The sequence below is a fragment of the Chelon labrosus genome, assembly GCF_963514085.1.
Source record: "Chelon labrosus genome assembly, chromosome: 4".
Lineage (NCBI taxonomy): Eukaryota > Metazoa > Chordata > Actinopteri > Mugiliformes > Mugilidae > Chelon > Chelon labrosus.
Genome location: NC_140340.1, coordinates 6,304,948 through 6,327,653, shown reverse-complemented (window position 1 = coordinate 6,327,653; position 22,706 = coordinate 6,304,948). Strand labels below are relative to the sequence as shown.

At 46.1% G+C, this 22,706-nt stretch overlaps 1 protein-coding gene across 6 annotated transcripts in view; it reads left to right on the top strand.

Moving 5' to 3' along the window:
* LOC311487562 (inositol 1,4,5-trisphosphate-gated calcium channel ITPR1) overlaps positions 1-22,706 on the top strand; it is an 80,214-nt gene that overhangs the window by 30,911 nt on the left and 26,597 nt on the right. The window contains exons 17-42 of one of the 6 annotated variants that reach the window (XM_084543879.1): positions 155-327; positions 847-966; positions 1,207-1,401; positions 1,520-1,771; positions 1,895-2,036; positions 2,722-2,869; positions 2,961-3,151; positions 3,252-3,384; positions 3,473-3,527; positions 3,612-3,777; positions 3,937-4,098; positions 4,182-4,256; positions 4,352-4,489; positions 4,586-4,711; positions 4,802-5,002; positions 5,094-5,345; positions 5,445-5,570; positions 5,666-5,794; positions 7,664-7,784; positions 7,893-8,077; positions 8,172-8,320; positions 8,412-8,523; positions 9,182-9,217; positions 16,554-16,601; positions 18,556-18,688; positions 21,792-21,979. In XM_084543879.1, the coding sequence (XP_084400005.1) occupies positions 155-327; positions 847-966; positions 1,207-1,401; positions 1,520-1,771; positions 1,895-2,036; positions 2,722-2,869; positions 2,961-3,151; positions 3,252-3,384; positions 3,473-3,527; positions 3,612-3,777; positions 3,937-4,098; positions 4,182-4,256; positions 4,352-4,489; positions 4,586-4,711; positions 4,802-5,002; positions 5,094-5,345; positions 5,445-5,570; positions 5,666-5,794; positions 7,664-7,784; positions 7,893-8,077; positions 8,172-8,320; positions 8,412-8,523; positions 9,182-9,217; positions 16,554-16,601; positions 18,556-18,688; positions 21,792-21,979 (3,756 nt within the window). Of the gene's footprint in view, positions 1-154; positions 328-846; positions 967-1,206; positions 1,402-1,519; positions 1,772-1,894; positions 2,037-2,721; positions 2,876-2,960; positions 3,152-3,251; positions 3,385-3,472; positions 3,528-3,611; positions 3,778-3,936; positions 4,099-4,181; positions 4,257-4,351; positions 4,712-4,801; positions 5,003-5,093; positions 5,346-5,444; positions 5,571-5,665; positions 5,795-7,663; positions 7,785-7,892; positions 8,078-8,171; positions 8,321-8,411; positions 8,524-9,181; positions 9,218-16,553; positions 16,602-18,555; positions 18,689-21,791; positions 21,980-22,706 lie in introns of all 6 variants that reach the window. The other 5 variants (XM_084543878.1, XM_084543876.1, XM_084543875.1 and 2 more) reach the window with 5 other exon arrangements.

Genomic DNA, 22,706 nt, shown 5'->3' with positions numbered 1-22,706 from the left:
CATGCCTGTGTGGCCGTGCTCTGTTTTTCTGCACTGGCTCAACGACCAAAATTACCTGTATCGGTCAATGCAAGTAATACATCTCGATTGAAGGAGGTTGAGCCGACTAGAAAGAGTAGACTGAAGTGTTGATGCCATCTCGTCTGACTTGCAGGAGTATATCGCCAAGCAGTTTCGCTTCATGCAGAAACAGATTGGTTACGATGTCCTGGCAGAAGACACGATCACGGCCCTGCTCCACAACAACCGCAAGCTGCTGGAGAAACACATCACTGCCGCGGAGATCGACACGTTCGTCAGCCTGGTCCGCAAGAACCGCGAGCCCAGGTTTGTTTGCCTGTCTGCGTGATGTCATTTTAAGTGTCCTATTTTACTGTCAAGCGTAGTTTATGCCTCCGCGGGACATACGTAACCAACCAGCGTCTGCTCGGTGCGAGCCATTTATGCTCGTGTGCTCATCGGTCTGGCTCGCTCTGTAACAACACCACCAAAACACTAGTTGGCGCTGTGTCTTTTTTTACCAGTCGGGTTAATTTTTGTTTCATCACACAAATGTTTGTATCTCCTCAGTTAACCTTTCCCCCGATGTGTTCCATCTTTATCGATCCAAAACAATTAATATGAAAATTGTGGAGATTGAGAAGCAGCCGGAAATACTACAGCGGAAGCACGCTACGACCGAGCGGACCAATCACAGCTCTTGACGCTGCCAAATTGACGCGGAAGCACGAACCGTGCATTTACTGTATGCCTGCAGCGTATTCAAGGACTGTCTGGTCAGATGAAGTTTGGAAGGATGTTAAATCAACTCTGGTCCGCTCATTTTTTTTGTGTTTGTGTGTCCAGGTTCCTAGACTACCTGTCAGACCTGTGCGTGTCAATGAATAAGTCCATCCCTGTGACACAGGAGCTCATCTGTAACGCCGTTCTGGATCCAGCTAATGCAGACATCCTCATAGAGACTAAGTGAGTCCTCCTCCGTTTCTCCCCTTCAGCATCACGATTTATATATCAAAACCGTATACCAGCTGTGATGTGTCTACTACAATAAGCTCATTTCATATATTTTACTTTGCTGTTATCATTGCCTTTGCCTTTAGAAGCTATTTAAAGATGATATGTTGTATATGCTGTTTTATCCTTCAGAAGGACGCACGCTTGTGCAAACAAAAAATGTGCGTTTGACTTTTCCTCCTCCCTGTGCAGACTGGTGCTATCGAGATTCGAGATCGAGGGAGCGCCGCTTGGGGAGAACTCTGTGGAGTCAGAGGAGGATGAGGAGGAGGTGTGGTTGTTCTGGAAGGACAGCAACAAGGAGATCCGCAGTAAAAGTATCAGGGAGCTAGCCCAGGACGCCAAGGAGGGCCAAAAGGAGGACCAGGAGGTGATCAGTTACTACAGGTAATTACTGCACCTTTATTCCACGGGGCGCGACGCCAGCGGAGATGTTTGTCTGGATGCGTCTCACCTGCAAAGGAAACGGCCAGAGTTTGACTTTACTTGTGCGCGCTCGCTACAGGTACCAGCTCAACCTGTTCGCCAGGATGTGTTTGGACCGTCAGTATCTGGCAATCAACAAGATCTCCGGCCAGCTGGACGTCGACCTGATCTTGCGATGCATGTCAGACGAAGACCTTCCCTACGACCTGCGGGCGTCTTTCTGCCGAATGATGCTGCACATGCACGTGGACCGAGACCCTCAGGAGCAGGTCACGCCGGTCAAATACGCACGGCTGTGGTCCGAGATCCCATCAGAGATCGCCATTGACGAGTGAGAAAATGGACAAATAAATGAATTTTATACCATATTTAAGTGTTTGTTGTGCGTTAAATTGTTATGTGGGGGTTTCAGGTTTTGTATTTATGTGTCATTTTGTGTTCACTCTAATTTTAGCTATGACAACGATGGAACGTCTAAAGATGAAATTAAGGAGCGATTCTCCCAGACGATGGAGTTTGTCGAGAACTACCTGAGAGACGTGGTGTGTCAGAGCTTCCCTTTTGCAGACAAAGAGAAGAATAAGCTCACCTTTGAGGTCAGTCGGACATGTTCTGCTCATACGCGATCAGCCACAACATTATGACCACTGACAGGAGAAGTGAATTGACCATCTTGTGACAATTCAGTGTTCTGCTGGGAAACGTTTGGGCCTGGCATTCATTGGTGTGGATGTTACTTCTTTAGAAGTAACATCGTTTCGTACGACTGAGCCTATGGCTCTGTGTTGTCTGTGCCTTTTATTTCCTTTTACTTCGTAAAGGGCAGATTTCTGGTCCTCATTTCACCATTCCCCATTCCCACATGTAACACCCACCTAGACCAGACCAGGCAGCCACCCCCGGCAGGATGCAGCCTGACACAGACACACACTCAAAAAGGAACAACTAAAAAAGGAACAACTAAAAAAAAACATGAAGAACAGCACAAGGTGTTGACCTGGCCTCCAAATTCACTAGATCCCAAACTGATCAAGTATCTGTGGAATGATCCACAGATTCCCCTCCCCTCAAAGCCCCCCACTAACAACATTGTGTTGCCAGACACCACAGGACACCCTCAGAAGGCCCATGTCCATTCTCTGATGAGTCACAACTGCTTTGGAGGCACAAGGTGGTCATAATGTTATGCCTGATATGTGTATGTGATCACAACCACAGTAGTCGTGTTTTGAAGGTGAAAAACCGGCAAACCTGCTAAATGCATGCCTTTTATTTGTTTAGGTGGTGAATCTGGCCAGGAACCTGATTTATTTTGGCTTCTACAACTTCAGCGACCTGCTGAGACTCACCAAGATCCTGCTGGCTATTCTAGACTGTGTCCACGTGAGCACCGTTTTCCCTTTCAACAAGCTGGAGAAAGAAGATGAGGGTAAAGGTATGGAAGTCCCGGGTGTTCAGGGGAGCAGGGCGTGAATCTGATGGAGATGAAGTATAATCTGTGTGTTTGCTTTTGCTTTCAGGCAGTAATGTGATGAGGTCCATTCATGGTGTAGGAGAGCTGATGTCCCAGGTCGTCCTGAGGGGAGGAGGTTTCCTTCCTACAACTTTAAACAACAGCTCGACCGGGGAGACAGTCAAGACCCAGACGGAACCTGAGAAACAGGACATATTGGTGATGGACACCAAGCTCAAGATCATTGAGATCCTGCAGGTGAAGGACATGCAACTTAACACTTAAATTACACTTAAAAAAAAAAACTGTGGAGTAAGTACAACACACAGTTATTTTCTATTCTATTTTTGTTCTGTAGTTCATCCTGAATGTCCGTCTGGACTACAGGATCTCCTGTCTGCTGTCCATATTTAAGAGGGAGTTTGACGAGAGTAATTCCCAGAGCGAATTTTCTGTAACCGGAGCCGTGGAAGGGCCAAACAATATGCCAGGTCAGATTAACACAAAACTGCATTGTGCACAAATGTGGGGCGTTCTGAATGGACTGTGTCGGTTACTAATAACTTACTGTGACTCCAGGGGCTTTGGATTTCGAGCACATAGAAGAGCAAGCGGAGGGAATCTTTGGTGGAAGGTAATCACAGTTCATACAAAAGAGTCACAAAACCCAAAAGAGGACGGTGTGTTTTCATTTGAATGTTGCTCTGTGCGTACCCAGTGAAGAGAACACCCCACTGGACCTGGACGATCACGGCGGCCGGACCTTCTTGAGGGTCCTGCTCCACTTAACCATGCACGACTATCCTCCTCTGGTGTCCAGAGCCCTGCACCTGCTCTTCAGGCACTTCAGCCAGCGGCAGGAGGTTCTGCAGGCGTTTAAGCAGGTAAAGTTACTGTCGGTATGCTTTTATTTTTACATGCAACACTTTTAAGATGAGTAGTAAGCATTTGCAGAACAATTTTGTAGACTCTAGATCATTTTTTCCTCTCCAACCTTGTCTGCTGTTGAGCCCCCGTAACGCTGCACCTTCTTGCATGAACAGGTCCAGTTGCTGGTCACTAGCCAAGATGTGGAAAACTACAAGCAAATAAAGTCCGACCTGGACCAGCTGCGCTCTATCGTAGAGAAGTCTGAACTCTGGGTGTACAAGAGGCAGGGGCCGGACGAGGGCATGGATGCAGGAGAGGGGCAAGAACACAAAAAGGTGCTCTCACATTAACAGAACCCAACACTGAGAAGCAAGACTAAAGTAAGGCCGTGCTTTTTAACACTCGGTGTCGTCTGCAGGGGGAGTCAGGCGGCGCTGACAAACCAAAGAAAACAGAGAGCACGAGCAGTTACAACTACAGGGTAGTGAAGGAGGTAGCAATGCTCTAATTCTTCTCTGCATATTTTACAGATGTTATTGCATAGTCCGAGAAAGTTTTTTTTCCTTCTTTCTTTTTGTTCCCTTGCAGATCCTGCTACGTCTCAGCAGGCTGTGCGTTCAAGAAGGTCTGTCAGGTAGGAAGAGCAGGAAACAGCAGCAGAGGTTGTTGAGGAACATGGGGGCTCATGCTGTGGTTCTGGAGCTCCTACAGATCCCCTATGAGAAGGTAACGTTGGCTCTCAATGAAACGTTCCTCAGTGACGTAGTTTTCTCTGCGTGGACATTCAGACAAACCTTCTCCGTCTGCCTTTTGCTCCACCAGGGAGAAGATTTGCGCATGCAGGACATCATGAAGCTGGCCCATCAGTTCCTACAGAACTTCTGTGCAGGCAACCAGCAGAACCAAGCTCTGCTCCACAAGCACATCAATCTTTTCCTCAACCCCGGGGTGAGCTGACCTTGCGCCTCTTGGCAGCCACGGTATTTTCGACGACAACGTTCTGCTTCACTTCTGTCACTTTTTTTTTCTTTTCTGCAGATCTTAGAAGCCATTACCATGCAGCACATCTTCATGAACAACTTCCAGCTGTGCAGTGAGATCAATGAGCGCGTGGTTCAGCATTTCGTCCACTGCATCGAAACGCACGGCCGCAACGTCCAGTACCTCAAGTTCTTGCAGACCATTGTCAAAGCAGAGAACAAGTTCATCAAAAAGTGTCAAGACATCGTCATGGCAGAGGTTGTTCCTTTTCCACATTGTTCACCACAAGCTGTGTTTTTCCGTGTCTCTACGTTCTAATATAATGACGCGTGTTTGTTTCGTCCTGCAGCTGGTGAATGCTGGCGAAGATGTTTTGGTCTTCTACAATGACCGCGCCTCCTTCCAGACTCTGGTCCAGATGATGCGATCGGAGCGGGATCGCATGGATGAGAACAGTCCTCTGATGTACCACATACACCTGGTGGAGCTCTTGGCCGTGTGCACCGAGGGCAAGAACGTCTACACGGAGATAAAGTGCAACTCCCTGTTACCGCTGGATGACATAGTGCGGGTGGTGACCCACGAAGACTGCATCCCTGAGGTGAGTTTAGAAGACGCACAGCTTTGAGCCGTTTGGGAAGCAAACCTGCTGGGATTTTGAAGTGGCAATTTGGCGTCAACTTTATTCATAATCTTCCAGGTGAAGATTGCCTATATCAACTTTCTCAACCACTGCTATGTGGACACTGAGGTTGAAATGAAGGAGATCTACACCTCCAACCACATGTGGAAACTCTTTGAGAACTTCCTCGTGGACATTTGCAGAGTAAGGAACACCCAAGAAATGACAACTATATATATATATATATATCAAAATAATAAATAAACAAAGAGACATTTTGTTTGCTTCGTTGTGTTTAGGTGTGCAACAATACAAGTGACCGTAAGCATGCCGACACTATTCTGGAGCGCTATGTGACCGAGACAGTCATGAGCATTGTGACCACCTTCTTCAGCTCCCCTTTCTCTGACCAGAGCACGAGCCTGCAGGTAACTATGCTGCGTTATCACCTGCGACAGTATGAAGCACTATTCAAGGGAGTTAAAAGACAGTGGATAAAGATGGACGGGTGGAATAAGCTCCTCAAAATTGAAGTCAAAGCAAGTAGAGCTCCCCCTCCTCCATGTTAGCGAATGGGACATGGACCAAACTAAGACACTGGAATACACGTCAAATAATTTCTTGGGATGGTTTCTTTCGTTTTAGTTAGTTATTTGTTGCTATAGAAACAGGATGAGACCGTGAGATGACTACCAGTTGCCATGACAACCACTACGTAAAGTGGTCCCGTAGGACCGTGAGAGTAGGAAAAAGTAAATAAGTAATTAAATAAATAAGTACGGTGTATAATCCAACATTTCTTTGTAACTGGTGGAGGTAGAGCAGAGCGTAGTGTTAATTAAACGAAAACGAGAGTGAGTCTGGAGGAAGTGTGGGCGGGGCATCAATATTACGGGTCCGTGTGGCTCCGCTCTCGGACTGCACAGACTTTGGCCCCAAAGTCGCAAGATGGCGCTGCCCGTATCCCCAGGAAAATAGCGTCAGTTTGGCCAATGCAAGGAAGTGGAGACGTGTAGTCCATATTTATATACAGTCTATGTACTCTTTAATCTAATGAGTGCTATAACTTATTCAGTTCCAGCAGTTTTTAGCTGCAGATATAGCAATGTCAGTCAGGTGCTGATATCCATTCTTATCATAGTCTCCTAGACTTCACACAGCATGCTTATACCAGCTACTTGTAAACCCCGCCAGCCTTTTAATGTAAAGTTTGTGTCATGCTTCAGGAGACCATGCGAATGAATGTACAGGTAGGAACGCACAGGTAGAACGTGTAGTAGCTGCCCTTGCGTCATTTTAAACAAAGATCACTGGAAATTCCCCATGCAAAAGCCTGACTTCTGCATGCCTCACCATTACTTTTCATATAAAGTGCTTCCCTATCTGGTAAGAATCAGTGCTTCCTCAGGGTTTCTGAGAATTGCCTCTGTTGATTAACATCATTGCTGGTTGTTACGGACAGGGAAACAAATTCCTCTGTTCCCATCCGCATGTGTTCATCGGAGATCTGTTAGTCATAGTCCCCTGGTGTTAACTGCACATTACCGAGTTAAGAGCAGTTAAAAAGTAAGCGTAAAGACTGTGATTGTTGGCGCCCCGTCGACCTGGTTAATCATTTCCTTTGTAGATACCAGAAAGTTCCCCTTTTAATTGTGTAAGCAAATTCACATGAGGTCATAGAAGTAGTTTTTCTGTTCCCGATACCTTTGCAAAGTGCCGTTAGTGAATTTCATCATAATGCTTTTAGTCAGGGATGATACATTCACGAGAAGATGATTAAGGAGAAGCAGCAGGGCCGACAGTCACCACCATGTATATCCAATACATAGAGAGATGTGTGTTTTATTTTTCTTTCCCTGTTTTATTTATTTTCGCTGCCTGTATCTTCTGCTGCAGGCGTCTGTTCTGGGGCAAATGATTCAGGTATCAGTTGCGATTAAATTCCCAAGTGAAAACACATTTGGGTGCTGTAATATAACGCCGTTTATTTCTTCTCACTTGGTGTGATTTGGGCAAACGTCTGTTTGGGGATTGATGGGCCTTCAGGACAAGTTCCAAACCACCACTGAGTCTGCATGCTGGTCTCACCGCAGCCTCTGTCTCTCCAGATCAGTTCACACTGTGCGAAAGATGTGTTTGTGATGTTCAAACCGCTATAGTCCTGACCGTGGGTGCCGTAGATGACTGACTGGTGTCTTTAATGTTGCCCGGGGTCATTTACCAGAGACGTCACTGTTAAAATATGATTAATGAAAATACTCTTCTAAGACCTTTCCTATTGGTTTTCCCCCACTCAGACCAGGCAGCCTGTCTTTGTGCAGCTGTTACAGGCAGTGTTCAGGGTCTACCACTGCAACTGGTTGATGCCAGTGCAGAAGGGCTCTGTAGAGAGCTGTATCAAAGTCCTCTCTGATGTTGGTAAGATCTCTTTACAATCTCTTTCTCAGTGCCGACCTAAATACTAACATATTGTATTTAGTATTTATCCTTACACTGCTTGTGTGCGTGTGTTTGTGTACCTACAAGCCAAAGGCAGAGCAATAGCCATCCCCGTGGACCTGGACAACCAGGTGAACAACCTGTTTGTGAAATCCAATAACATTGTACAGAAGACAGCGATGAGCTGGAGACTTTCCGCTCGCAATGCGGCCCGCAGGGACTCTGTAGTGACTGCATCGCGGGACTACAGGAACATCATAGAGAGGCTGCAGGTACAGTCTCTGTGTGTGTGTGTGTTTGTGCTTAATCGTTTCTCTTCATTCAAGCCAGCGTTTGAGTATTTTTTCTTCTTCGCCTGCAACGTAGGACATCGTGTCGGCCCTGGAGGACCGCCTGCGTCCGCTGGTCCAGGCCGAGTTGTCAGTCCTGGTGGACGTGCTGCACCGGCCCGAGCTGCTCTTCCCTGAAAACACGGACTCGCGCAAGAAGTGCGAGAGCGGAGGTTTTATATGCAAGTAAGCAGCGCACACATCTGCGATTTGACGCGTACGGGCTCTCGCCAGAAACTGGTCTTAAATATCGTAATAACCGTGTGTTTGCGTGCAGGCTCATCAAGCATACCAAGCAGCTGCTGGAGGAGAACGAGGAGCGACTGTGCATTAAAGTTCTGCAAACGCTTCGGGAGATGATGACAAAGGACAGGGGTTATGGAGAGAAGGTAGGAGAAAGTTGCCAAGCACGCACTGACAGTAATGTATCCCCAGAGTCAGGTGATGTACGTCACTGTAGGCGTTGCATATACTGCCTTTACTTAACACTGTATATGATGTGCAAATATAGTTTCTCAATGCATTATTTCACGTGTATTTTGACTCTGATATGATTTGTTCTGGGAGAGAATGTCAACTTTTGATGCAGTACTGTATATGTTCAAGGGTTCATATGTATTTATTTACTAGAAGGTTAATATTTAATGCTCGAATGAACAAAATTATGCCCAAAAAAAGCTCTAACATGAAACAATATACAATATAGTTTAATATATAATGTCATTAAATCATATCTCCACGTAGTATTTTGTAATCTTACATGATTCCTACACCACTATTCTCACAAACCGCTTGACACATACACTAACCGTCCATCGTTCTCGAGGGAATTGGCTCCTGCTTGCCGTCGGTCAGACGGGCCGTGTCATTTCCTAGAAATGTCACCACTGCATGTGGTTGCACTTATCACAAATCCCGTTCTCCTGTTCTGCTGAAGAACAGTGGTCTTAACTCACGGACGGTAACTAACTGTCATGCTGTATCACTGACATCTGCTTTAACTTCCTCCCTGTTATCTAACCCCTTAAACCCTCTGTTCTCTTTCAGCTCAGGGCCTTTGATGATGAGATGGATATGCCCAAGGTTGTTTCTCTCTTTTTTTTTTTTTCTACTTCTTCTTCTTCTTCTTCGTCTTTTCCCGCCCTCGTCGCCCCCTGACCTCTGTTATGTCTGTTGTGCCTGTGTAACAACATTACATGTTCTGTAACTGTACTGTAGCAGCTGCTGTGGCTGTGTTAGCTGTAGTTAGCGGGGGGGCTCTCGGCACAGCTGGTGGCGAACTGGTGGTAAACTAATTCTATCTCGAAACACCTGCTGCACTGTCTGCCATAACCCCGGTGTGGAGATCAACTGAAAACGGTGAGAGAGAGAACGAAAGAGAGAGAGAGGTTGGGAGATGTGTGCCGCGGCTGACTGCATGTTGCTCAGCAGAGTTGTCGTACGTACAAAAAGGTGAGTCACTTTCTGACTGGGCGAGCTGCCAAGTGCTGCGTTTGTGTCTGCTCGCTGTCCTCACACTGAACATCTACATGACAAAATGAGATCAAGTTAAAGTCGTTTTGGGACGTGTTTACTTAATTTAGTCATTCATTCATCTCCTGTAACCGCTTGACCTGTGAAGGGTCGCGGGGGGGGGCTGGAGCCTATGCCAGCTGTTAATGAAACGGATTACTATCAGCTATAGGCTAACACTGAGGAAAAACAATGTAAACGGCGTGAATTTACATGCGAAAAAGAAGAAAAGAACATGCAAACTAAACAAAAGAATGGAATGATTCATTTAACTAAACAATACAGCAGGGATCAGCTGTTGACCGTGCAGGCTAACAAAAATACAGATGTATGTGGGGGTGCTGGAGCCTATCCCAGCTGTCATTGGGCGAGAGGCGGGGTACACTGGGGTCTCCAGCCTATCACAGGGCTAACACAGAGAGACAGACAACCATTCGCACTCACACCTACGGCCAATTTAGAATCACCAATGAACCTAACGTGCATGTCTTTAGACGGTGGGAGGAAGCCGGAGTACCCGGAGAGAACCAGACACAGGGAGAACATGCAAACTCCACACAGAGAGAAAGGCCCCAGTCGGCCCATGGATTAGAACCCAGAACCTTCTTGCTGTGAGGCCATTATAAAATTGCATAAAGACACTGAAACGCCACAAAATTTCATGCCACAATATAAAATGAAAAAAAAAAAAAAAAAAAACCCACGCGAGTTAGTATAGCCACTTCCTTTTCCATTTTTTGTTTCTCCTCATGTAGGTGTTTTATTAGCGATTCAGCTTTCTTTTTTTCTTTTTTGGAGGGTGGTTCCCCTGCGGTCCCCCTCGGGCACCAACAGGGGGCGCTGTGACCGTGTGCGCGCCGCCGCCGCCTACTCGTGTGTGTGCGTATTAATGAATGCGCGGGGCTGTGGCAGTCATTGAGGCTGTGTCCTAGTTTTTCCCCTTGCCTGCGAGCTGCACGATTCCTGGGTCGCTGCCAACTCTGGGCTGAGGTTACATAAGAACCAGAGCTTTTTTTTTTTTTTTTTCTTTCCTGGAACTCAGCCCCGCCGCTGATGTGTGACCTTCAGCGGTAATTGCCAATAAAAGTGTGGAGGAGCTGTTTACCCAGTGTGTGTGTGTGCGTGCGCGTGCGTGTGTGCGCACACCTGTGTGTATGTGTGTGTGTGTGTATGCATAAAAGCACGTTTTAAACAAGGGCCTTGGGGCAGGGGGTTTGTTTGCACGGGTCCGTCTCATCAAGTGCCGCATCTCCGTCTACACATGAAAAGCATCTCCGGTCTCGTCCCGTGTTCCCAAGCCTCCGTGTTTCTCCCTCGCCCCCCTTTTCCCCTTTTGGCCCCATTAAATCGCCGTGACACAATTCCTCGTGCGCCTCAAACGCTCCCCACTTCCCACGAACCCTTTCTCGCATGGATGCAAACACGCACCCACTCTGTGTAAACTTAATGAAGTTGGCTGTTGGATGTTTGCGTAGGTGTGATATGAAAGTGCGTCGCTGGCTCATGTCTCCTCCTGTTGATCTTTGAGCGAAGCAGAATACCAGGGTGCATGCATGGCTGACGAGGGCAAGGGGGAGGAGGAGGAGGGGGGGGAGGGTTGTTTAACAGGAAACACGGCATTAGTGGGTCACATTAAAAATAAAAAAAAAAAAAGGTTCATATCGTAGCGTTCTGCCCTGCAGCGTAGAGAAACGGACGCGGCATGAGATTTTATTTTGACCTCTCCGCTTTGTGTGTGTGTGTCCGTGCATGCCTGCCACCCCTACTACCCCCCCCCCCTCCTCCCCACGCCGGGGCTAAATGTCAAGGAGGTGATCATCAGGTGAATTCATCGCTCTTTGGCTGTCAGAGTTATGTAAGAGCCAGAGCGGTTCAGGCTACACAGTGCTGGGCTTTTTACTCCGACGCTGCGCTCTTCACCTGGCCTCGAGTGTGTGGTCTCGTCAGTGTAGCTGTGCGAGCGCCTCCATGCTGAGATTGAGACTCGGCCTCGATACGTTGGTGGCACTTTTTCCCCTCTCTGGTCAGAACTGAAGTTTAATTCTGCGGTTCTGGTCCAGACGCAGGACAGCAGCGAAACAAAAAATGTCTTATTTAGTCTACGTTTCTGTCTGTGCATAACGAGCCGAGTGGAGTGGTAAGCCCCTGTTTTCGTGTCATTCACCGCTGGTTTACACATGACTCAGCCCCGTCCTGCAAACACACAAAGACGTGTTTATTTACGCACTTTGAAAAAAAAAAAAAAAAAAAAACATAAAGTAGAATGCACCCGTTGTGTACGTGTGTTTGTGTGCATATTTGTTTCCTCTGGTCTCTGACTGAGAAGTGTAAGACTGATCAGGGGTTTGCCCCGGGGAGATTCCAGTTTGGTGGAATACACTGTAGTAGGGGACGGATGTGGCAGCTGTGAAGGGTAACTCTGCGGTGTCTGTGGTGAGGCCGGTGGGGGGGGGGGGGGTTGGTGGCGGTGGGGGTGATTAGCTGCACATATCTACTCCGATCAGCATATTGCTTTGTGGTTTGATGTGGTGACAGTGAGGCAGCGGTGTCCGCAGACTTGTGAAAGATGCCGTTCCTCTGACGCCGAGGCTGTTATCTGCTGCTGAACTCGGCTCCACTGTGTCGCCTGCGTCAAGAGTCAAGACTGTCAAGTCATAAACATTTTGCATGTTAACAGAAGCGCTGGAAATAGTAGCGTTCGTAGGTAGCGGCTGTGATGCACGAATGCTCATTAAAAAAAAAACAAAAAAAAACTGCAAAGATGCAAAGATTCAAGGGGAACTTAAATGTGTAGACTTTAAATACCACGTCCTGAAATGCCATCATTTGCATTTTGTCTATTCCAGAGAATTTGTGTGAGTATAGTCTGTGTTTTCCCTTTCTTCTTTCATGTTGTGTCTCTGTCTGTCACTTTCATTTTCTCGCTCTGTCTCATTCTGCTTTTGCACCCCCACCCACACACAGGCCAAACATACGTACGCCACTTTCTACCTGTTAGCAGTTTTAAAAGACAATCTTTTATTTTTTTCACTGGCTGGTCAGAAGTCTCCTACTTCTTATAATCATTTATATCCTAATGTTTACATTGCCAAAGCTAGTAACCATTCTGCTTAGTATTCACTCTAGAAGACTGAACATCCTCAAAAGACGGCAAGGCCTAGAGTTTAACTGGGGTGAAGATGTTACGTGTTCACACACGCACTATCTTTTGCCGAGGCATCTATGCAGTGTCACAGCTGCTAGATAAGGGATTCATTTCTGGTGTTTAAAGCATTGTTCTTTCAGTAAATGCAGTAACTTCTGTCGTGTCCACCTGCCAGTTTGCAAATGCAGTTTTGCATATCTTGCATGAATGACCGCGGGGACTTTAAAAGCATGGACTGTAAATAAAGTTGGACGGCGGAACAGCTCCTCAAAAGCGAAGCCGAAGCAAGTAGAGCTCCCCCCGGTGACTGGCTGCAGTATGGCTCATAAGCTCCACCCCCTCTATGGTAGCGGATGGGACTTTGACCAAATTAATACACCAAAGTACACGTCAAATATTTTTTTTTCAAGGACAGTTTCTGTCATTCTAAGTAATGCTGATGAATGTTCAAGTGGTTTTTTTTTCGGATAAGTTTCGTTTTAGTTAGAAGCATGTGACCTCATGATGACTTCCAGTCGCCATGCCAACCCCTCCGTAAACCGGTCCCGTAGGAGAAAATGAATAAATAAATAAGTGCAGTGTATTATCTAACATTTCTTGTAGCTGGTGGAGCGCAAACGAAAAACGCGAGTGAGTCTGGAGGAAGTGGGGGCGGGTCAACAATATCGCCGGCTCCGCGTGGCTCCACTCTCGGGCCGTACTGCGCAGACTCTGGCTCCAAAAAATCGCAAGATGCGCGCCGCCCCGTATCCCTGGAAAACTGCCGCCATTTTGGCAAGTGCAAGGAAGCGGGGACACGTTGTTCATATTTATATACAGTCTATGCTTTAGAGCTACACAAATAAGTGTCAAATTAATTTGGAAAACTGACTAAAGCAGAATAAAAAAAGGAGTTGAACTATTCTATTCTATTTAAGTCTTTGAGCTTAGGGAAGGCGAAGTCTTTAAGACGGCGTGTTTGGCAAACATTATGCCCCTGACTTTGCCTAACATAGAGGCTATCTTGTCTATCAAAGTGTGCAAATCTGCCCGTAGTGCACTTGTTATTCCCTCTCGCTCCCTATCTGTGTTTTCTCTTGCTCTCTCGCCGTCGCCCTCAATGTTTTTTGGTGACAGATGGCCACTGTAAGCAGCTCCATGTCACTGGGTTAGTGGCCTATTTCCTTTTGGAGGGATTATGTAACTCTAACCCCATCACCCCTTGTCTCTCTATTCCCCTTCTCCTGCCCCTCCTAGTGTGTCCTTTTATATAACAGTGTATGTAGAGCAGCACCTTTTAACAGTTTCATTTCCCCTCAGTGAGCGCACGCTGCACACGCAGCTACTGATTTGGTGCCTACTCTGAATTGAATTTCCATTGTTTGGGTTAGCCGCGTGGCGATAAGAAGAAAACGAGGACGGGAACACAGCAGATCTCAGTGTTTGAAGTTATATTTGGCTTTTGTGCATCGCGCTTTTTCATTTTGCTCAAACTGAGAACTCCTCACCTCGTGTTTACTCATTCCTGACTGCAACTGGCAGTTTCAGAGTAATTTCTGTTTCTGCATTTTTCTGAAATATCAAAAGAAGAGTTTGACATTTTGGAAATAAGCTTGTTCGCTTTCTTGTCCTACCAGAGTGTGATTGTCACTGAAAAGGTTGCCACACAACCAGCAGGGAGTCCACAAAGTTACCGCACCTGGCCAAAAAACATGATCTGTGCTCCCTTTTTTTTTTTTTTTCCAGTCCTATATTAGATTATTATTGCTGCAATCGCTCATCCTGTTTATACCGTTTATAACCGTTCCAGTGATTGGCGTCAAAATCTGCAGACCTCATTCAGTTTCATGAGTTCATCTGAAGCTTTTATGAGCCTTCATGTGTCTGTCAAGTCAAATTACTATCTATCCAGGCGTCTTTTTTCAGTATGAAACTCTTTCTTTGTTGTTACTGTCTTTTCATCACTACTGAGAAAGGAAACACTGTCTGGGGAAGCACAGTGGAAATTTTGAGCTGAAAAGCAACTGCCTCTTGACTTGACTAACCATTCGCGTCACAAGTGCATTAGGAAGGAATTTTAATTCGTCAGAGTGAAATGCGTGCATGGCGAGAAAAAGCAAAAATAAAAATGCGGCGACAAACAAATGATTCTTTTATTAGGGAGCTGTAGGTGGATTTTTAACCTTTGGGCAGAGCCAGGCCAGATGTTTTTCCCTCCGATTCCGGTCTTTATGCTGCGCTAGGCTAACGACGTGTCATGTTTGCCATTCAAACAGCGTTGTCAGAGAGTGGGACCCATCTTCTGCCTCACAGCAAGAAAGTTAACAAAGATTCGGATTGAGAAAACTTTATTTGTCCCTGTGACGCAATTTAAGGAACATGTGAGCAGCATGAGGTGCAAAAACAAGACAAAATATATAACAATACACACAAAAACTGCTTTAAAACTTTCCATAGCAGATGTAAACATGACTGTACGAATAAAGTGGATCAAGTGCAGACAGGGTAAACAGGAGTTACAGGGATTATATATTTGCATGCTATTACAGAGGCACATAAATGACAGCAGGAGACAGTTGCATTTAAAAAAAAGTTGCTTCTTCCCAAGATGCTCAACCATACCTTTAGCTCAGTTGTTATCAGAATATAATATAAGTCCAGTAATACGCCATTTGGATTTGATTATGTGGTGTCTCTGTGATGCAGAGGAAAAAAGATTGTCCTGCAACCAATCCATTTTCTTTTAAACAACTCCACCCTCGCGCTGAGATGAGGTGTCTGACTGCACCGCCGTTACTCTTCTGTCCATCACATAAAGCATAAAGCCCACCCAAACGAACCCCAAACGATTTCATCTGCCTGGCACGTCTTTGCAGGAGCATAATCAGTTCTCCACAGACAAGGGTTTCAGACTTTCCCCGCCATAAAGAATTTGTGGGCGTTTGTCTGGCTCGCAGGCTGCTTTTCTTCCTAACGGTTACACATTTATGTTCTCCAGACTTCAGCGCGCTGCGTTCGATCTCAAATAAAGGATACGCCGCACCTCAGATTTAATTCGTCGCCCATATTGCAAAGGCTCCAGAATATTTGTACAAAATCTTGCAAGGGCTGTTTTGTTTTAGCGCCCATGCACGAATCCGCACATGTCCAGCACATTTAGACCGAGCGGGCCCTTTGTGTGAGATGACAGTAACGAGACATGGCAAATAAAAAAGACGAAACAGCTGGCTCGCCGAAATCGGCTGCGGTTGCGTCCGTTCTTTAAAAAAGTAAACAAAAACTAAAGCAGCAACCTGATATTGAGGAAGAGAAGAAAATCATTTGCATGTTAAAGGAAATACCCTTCACGACTGCACAGGAATCGGGTGTTTGTGTTTCCTCTTCAACGGTCGAGAGAAGTACGACCAAAACCTTGATTACCTCAGACTTACTGGTATCGATTCCAAAAACGGTTCACATATTTACAGTTTTTAAAAAAAAAATCAACAAAAGACCACACACTGGGTATGTCCTTTAACGTTTTATTCAACTGTCGGCGCTGGACACATCTCCTGTCTCGGCTCTCTGAACTCTCCACAATGTTTCCCTGGTTTCTCGACGTAGCAGTAAGAGCATGGCCGTCTCACACCGGGCAGACCTTTGCATGGCCACTTGAAATCAGCTGAATGGGTAGACGATGTGGGGTTATTAACCTGACAAGTGCCTATTTGTGTGCGGCATGAGTACTAACCCTGTGTTTGTATCTGTTTGGACCACTGCGCTCACACTCCTCACTGCACCCAGCAGCTGGATCAGAACCAGCCTGAGAAGCTGTTGGAGGACCAGAAGAGGGTAGGTACACGCCTACAGCACGGCGCCTTAACCAAAAACCTCTGATGCTTAAGAGATTCGCAGTTAGGTTTCAAGCTTTCGCCCTTTCTTTCCCGTCTCTCTGAACTCTCTCTCCTTCAATGCTTCTAGTAACTCTCAACTAATCAGTCACAGCTGTTATTTAACCCAAAAAGAAAAGCTTTATGTTTCCCTCTGCATTCTCTTTCTAATAGCATTTATGGCAGTGTATGGTGACTTTACACCACCATCAGCAAGTCGATTAAAGTGACTGGGTCTTGTGTTGATGTTTTAAGAGAAAATCATTGATTGGAGTTCATCAGTGTTTAGCTAATTCATCATCTCCAAAAGAAGAACATTATTTTGCAACCAGGTTTGATCCTTAGGAGCAGAATAAATGTCCCTAACGAGAAATTATACTCGTTTATTAAGGGTAGAAAGATCAGCAATGTATGGTTTCTTGTGGCAATTTTGGTTTTAACATTATGTACTGTATACAGCACATGCACCGATCAGCCACAACATTAAAACCACTGACAGGAGAAGTGAATAACATTGACCATCTGACACTGACAATTCACTGTTCTGCTGGGAAACGTTAGGACCTGGCATTCATTGGTGTGGATGTTACTTAGACATGTAGCACCCACCTAGACCAGACCAGGCACCCCCACCCCATAGCAATGACACTCCTTGATGGCAGCAGCCATCCCCAGCAGGATGCACAGCACAAAAACTCTCTAGGAACAACTCAAAAAAACATGAAGAACAGCACAAGGTGTTGACCTGGCCTCCAAATTCACTAGATCCCAAACTGATCAAGTATCTGTGGCACAGAGGCCCCTCCCCTCCCTTAGGACCCAAAGGCCCCCACTAACAATATTGTGTTGCCAGACACCACAGGACACCCTCAGAAGGCCCATGTCCATCAGGAAGGTGGTCATAATGTTATGCCTCATTCGTATTGTGAGAAAATTCAACTTGTATATTAGGAAGATGCGTGTTTCTCGTGTTTGCACAGACAGTTAGATGATGTTCTGATGCCTTGGCTCATGGATTAGGACTCAAGAAAAAGTGATTCTCCAATTAGAGTTTGCTCTAATCTCTCGACCACAGCTTGCTCCTATGCACAATCCATACGGCCGATTAACCTCCCGCCAATAAAGGATGAAGACAGTCTTTCCCCCATCATTCCTCCTACATAGGCTAATCCTGACCTGGCTCTCGAGCGTTAACTGTGGCAGCCTTGGCGCCTTACATAACGCCTGTGTCGTCGATGGCGGACCACCCACAGCCCACGGCGAATTGCACATAACCCAACGCGCAAACACAAGAAAAAAAAAAAACCTTCCCTTCCATTTTCTTCCCTTTATCCCACGGGAGGCCTGTCAGGTAGCTACGGGCTGCGGTTGCCACGACGACGGCAAAGTCGTGCCGCCGACTGCTCGACGGTGGATGAGTCACGGCGTGGGCGGGTTGGCCCCCAGGTCTTTCTGAGTGATAACCAGGACCTCACATTGTCACTACACGGGGCCACTGTTGCTATGATAAGCATAATAACGGTGTCGGCCGTGTGTGTGTGTGTGTGTGTGTGTGTGTTTGTGTGTGTTATATTACATAAACTTTTACGTTATGCCTAAAAAGTTTGCATTGATTTAAAAAAAAAAAAAAAAAAAAAAGAGATTTAGAACGAAAAATGTATATGTAGTCGCTTCAGAGCTATCAATAGCAGAGCGTGGTCGTGGTGGTAGGCAGGCTATAATTGTCTGAGCTTGTTTTTGTGTCTTCGTGGAGAGCTGAGATGCACAGTACATCACTGATGATGCATGTTAGCCCTGTTACACAACCTCTTCTCTCTCTCTCTCTCTCTCTCGCTCTCTCTCGCTCTCTCTCTCTCTCTCTTTTCCCATCACTGACGTCACATCATTACATCCTTCCCTTTCTTTCCCTCTCGCAGGGCGAGGCACTGAGGCAGATTCTGGTGAGCCGTTACTATGGAAACTTCCATCGGAGTGGTGGGCGGAGGGACAGCCTGACGTCATTTAGCAATGGCCCCCTCAGCCCGGTAGGGCCGAGCAAAAACCAATCAGGTGGGTCACCGTGACTGTTGCTGCTCCTGTCATTCAAACACAAGAGTTTGTTATTCATTTTTTTTTTTTTCAAAGCAGGAACCGTTTGCACACACAAGGCCACGAAAACACTGATTTCAACACCTCTAATTGAGCTGTGAACTATTAACCAAAGGCCGCCAGTAATGATTGCAACTGCTATCAAAGGAGAGGGGGGGCAAAGTCTAGATAAACCTCTTCCTTTTGGTTTTGCCAAAATGTTTTCTGCCTCCTGAAATCGCAATAAAGCAATGTTCTCTGAGCGGTGTTATATAAGGACGGAGGGGGGGCCGTATCTGTCTGGCCCTGGCCTGCTTATCGGCTCCGGAGTTGTGCTTCGAGCTGCCCTTTGAGCACGCAGAGCACAACATTCTTATCAGTGACTGATAACGCGGTCATTGTGTCACCGCCCGCAGTCAAAATACTGCAGCAATGCATCGCCGTGCAGTTTCTCTTCTTCTTTTTGAGCTGCCAATTGATGTGTAACGTGTGTGGCGCAAGTCATTTTTATCAGTGTGTGGATTTCGGGGAGGTCATATATTGCATCGGTGCCAGCAGTGTGTGCCGCGAGTCTGTTGTTTAAAAATTCAGCGCTGCCATATTGACCTAATAACCAGAACGCCTTGCGCCTGCCAGCGACGGCGAAACATGGGTGTGACGCCGCGATGCATTCATGTGATTTGTATTACTGTTCTTACGCAGGTCCGATGAGCGGCCCGCACGTGGGAACCTAAAGAACAGACTAGATCAATCCATACAGCTGTAGTTTGTTCCCAAGTCAACACCCCTCCCCACCCCCCCTTGTGCACCAAGATGCTGGCAAACGTCCAGACCACAGGAAGAAGGCCCCCCCCCCCCCCGGTGATCCAGTTTTCACTGTTGCTAGGTGACGGGCTGATACTTCCTGTGAAAAACAGCCTTTGCACCTGTTGCAGAGCCAGGCTGAGAATTCCATATGTAGCCTGGAGCTGGGGCCTCGGGAGGGGCGGGGGAGGGGGAGGTTGTGAATTGCACAACAGTACAGTCGCAGAGTACAGTCGGTTAGCACACCACTAGTGTTTCTGTTGTGTTTTAGCCAAATAATGAATGTTTAAAGTATGAAAGTATATATTTTTAACTATATCTATGTGGTTTTAGGTTGCTGTGTGCAATGTTGTGTCAAGGCTCAGTAGAAAACTTTGCACGTTTCAAACCGAAAACCTTTAATTGTAAAACAATAAACAAAGCTAAGTAATATAGTCATTTTCCAGGAAAAGGAACGAATATCATGATATCATGGGAACAATAACAAAATGTAGATAAATTCAGAGTTTAACAGCTTCTTCATTTCCAGTTAGGTCAGTAAGATAATTTAAGATAAGATAGGGCTTTATTTATCCCTGTGAGGAAATTAGGGTTTGCTTTTCAGTTTATTAGGTACACTAGTGAAAACAAACGCATTCCAATGTAACAGTCTTGCACTAAATCCTCCTTCACGACTGTTATAATGTACAGTTTATGCCAAAATACTAGAAACTACACGACGCAGTACAAACCACAGCCTCCAAAATGATAACACAGTTGAATTATTTTAAACAGGCGCTGATTTGATTCAGTGCACTGCCGTTGCGCTAAGAGTGCGTTCATTTTCACTAGTGTGAACTGGCAAGTGAGTGTATGTGCGGACGCTGACACAATATTGCAGCTGTTTACCGAAACACAATGAAGTTACGCTTGCAACATACACTGTCTGGCAAAAAAAAAAAAAGTTGCCACCGCTGGACCGCATTCAGCTTTGATTGCAGCACGCATTCACTGTGGCATTGTTTCGATAAGCTTCTGCAATGTCACAAGATTTGTTGCCATCCGGTGTTGCATTCATTTGTTGATGGGAGAGTCTGACCACTGCACAAAGCCTTCTCCGGCACGTCTCAAACATTCTCAATAGGGGTCTAGGTCTGGACTCTGTGGTGGCCAATCCATGTGTGAAAATGATGTCTCATGCTCCCTGAACCACTCTTTCACAATCTGAGCCCAATCAATCCATACTCCATTGATGGAATAACCTGGTCATTCAGTATATTCAGGTAGTCAGCTGACCTCATTCTTTGGACACATAATGTTGCTGAACCTAGACCTGAGCAACTGCAGCAACCCCAGATCATAGCACTGCCCCCACAGGCTTGTACAGTAGACACTAGGCATGATGGGTGCATCACTTCATCTGCCTCTCTTCTTACCCTGATGCCCCCATCACTCTGGAACAGGGTAAATCTGGACTTGGACAATGGATCTTCCATTGCTCCAGAGTCCAATCTTTATGGTCCCTAGCAAACTGAAGCCTTTCTTTCCGGTTAGCCTCACTGATTAGTGGTTTTCTTAAGGCTACACAGCTGTTCAGTCCCAATCCCTTGAGTTCCCTTCACATTGTACGTGTGAAAATGTTCTTACTTGAGTTCTACTGTTGTTTTTCTTCCATTTGACTTCACTAAAGGTTTAAGTGATCGCTGATCATGATCAGTCAGGATGTTTTTTCGACCACATTTCTTCCTGGAAGACGATGGTTCTCCACTATCCTTCCAGTTTTTAATAATACGTTGGACAGTTCTTAACCCAGTTTTAGTAGTTTCTACAATCTCCTTAGATGTTTTCTCTGCTTGATGCATGCCAATGATTTGACCCTTCTCAGTCAGACTAACATCTTTCCCACGACCACGGGATGTGTCTTTATACGTGGTTGTTTAAGAAATGAGAAGCTACTCATTGCATCAGTTGGGGTTAAATAACTTGTTGCCAGCTGAAAGATAATCACCCATGCAGTAATTATCCAATAGGAGGCTCCTACCTATTTGCTTAGTTAAACCCAGGTGGCAGAATTTGTAGGAATTGCAACCATTTGACGCCACAGTCCAATCATATATGAACCTAATTAAGGACACAATAAGAAGAGATCCTAGCAACTACTGAAGTAAGAGCTGTAGATTTTGGTTCTGTTGTGTCCTATAAACAAATCTAACTATTAATGTGATACAACGCGACCAGATTTGCCATGTACCTGGTGTACCCACTTCTGATTTTCTCTTCTTGCCTTGTCCCGGTCACGCAGCTTTAGGGGGGCCAGGGGGCCTGAGTCGCGGGGAAATGAGCCTGGCAGAGGTCCAGTGTCACCTGGACAAAGAGGGAGCCTCTGACTTGGTCATCGACCTCATCATGAACACCACTAGCGACCGGGTTTTCCAAGAAAGCATCCTCCTGGCTATCGCCCTGCTGGAAGGTGGAAACACTACCATCCAGGTCAGTCAACCGCGAATATCCACCGTACAAATATGGATTCCAGAAACCGAAGGGACACCTGTTGTTGTTGTTGTTGTTGTTGTTGTTAATTCATCTTGTGATAAAAACGATGTGTTTGCCCTTTGCGGTAGCCCATCTGCTCCAATATAATTAGTGAAAAAACAAACTGTATCATGGGTGGAGGTTTTCATTACTTGACAATCTACAGTATGTGGGTCAGTGTGCCACCATAGCTGCACATGTACAGTACTAAGGCGACTCGTCTTCCCTCATATCCAGCACTATAGTGTTTGATTGAAACACCAGGGCAGCTGTTAATGATGCCGCTAGTTTGTATGCTGTAAAATATTATCACGTTCAGTTTGGACACCATTGGGTGCACATTTAAGCATTGTAAATGACTAGCGTTTCCCTTTTCACGTCTAACCGGAGCTACTTTAAACTCCCTTTATCTCTCTCTTCGCGGGCGTTTTTTCCATCTCTCTGTCTGTGGCTCCGTCAGTCGATCTCTCCCTTCTTTCCGTTCGTCTATCCGTCTGTCCGCCTGCGTGCTGTTGTGTAATCGAGAGGCTTGCATAATCAGATCAGAGCAAGGAAGCCACTGTGGCGGAGATAATGCTCTGGCTTCCCACGACTGCTGCAGAGCCGTGTCACGTGATCAGTCTGGTGTTGCATAAGGCCTGTGTGAATGAACAATGAGGAATGTCTCAGCCTTCGACACATTCCA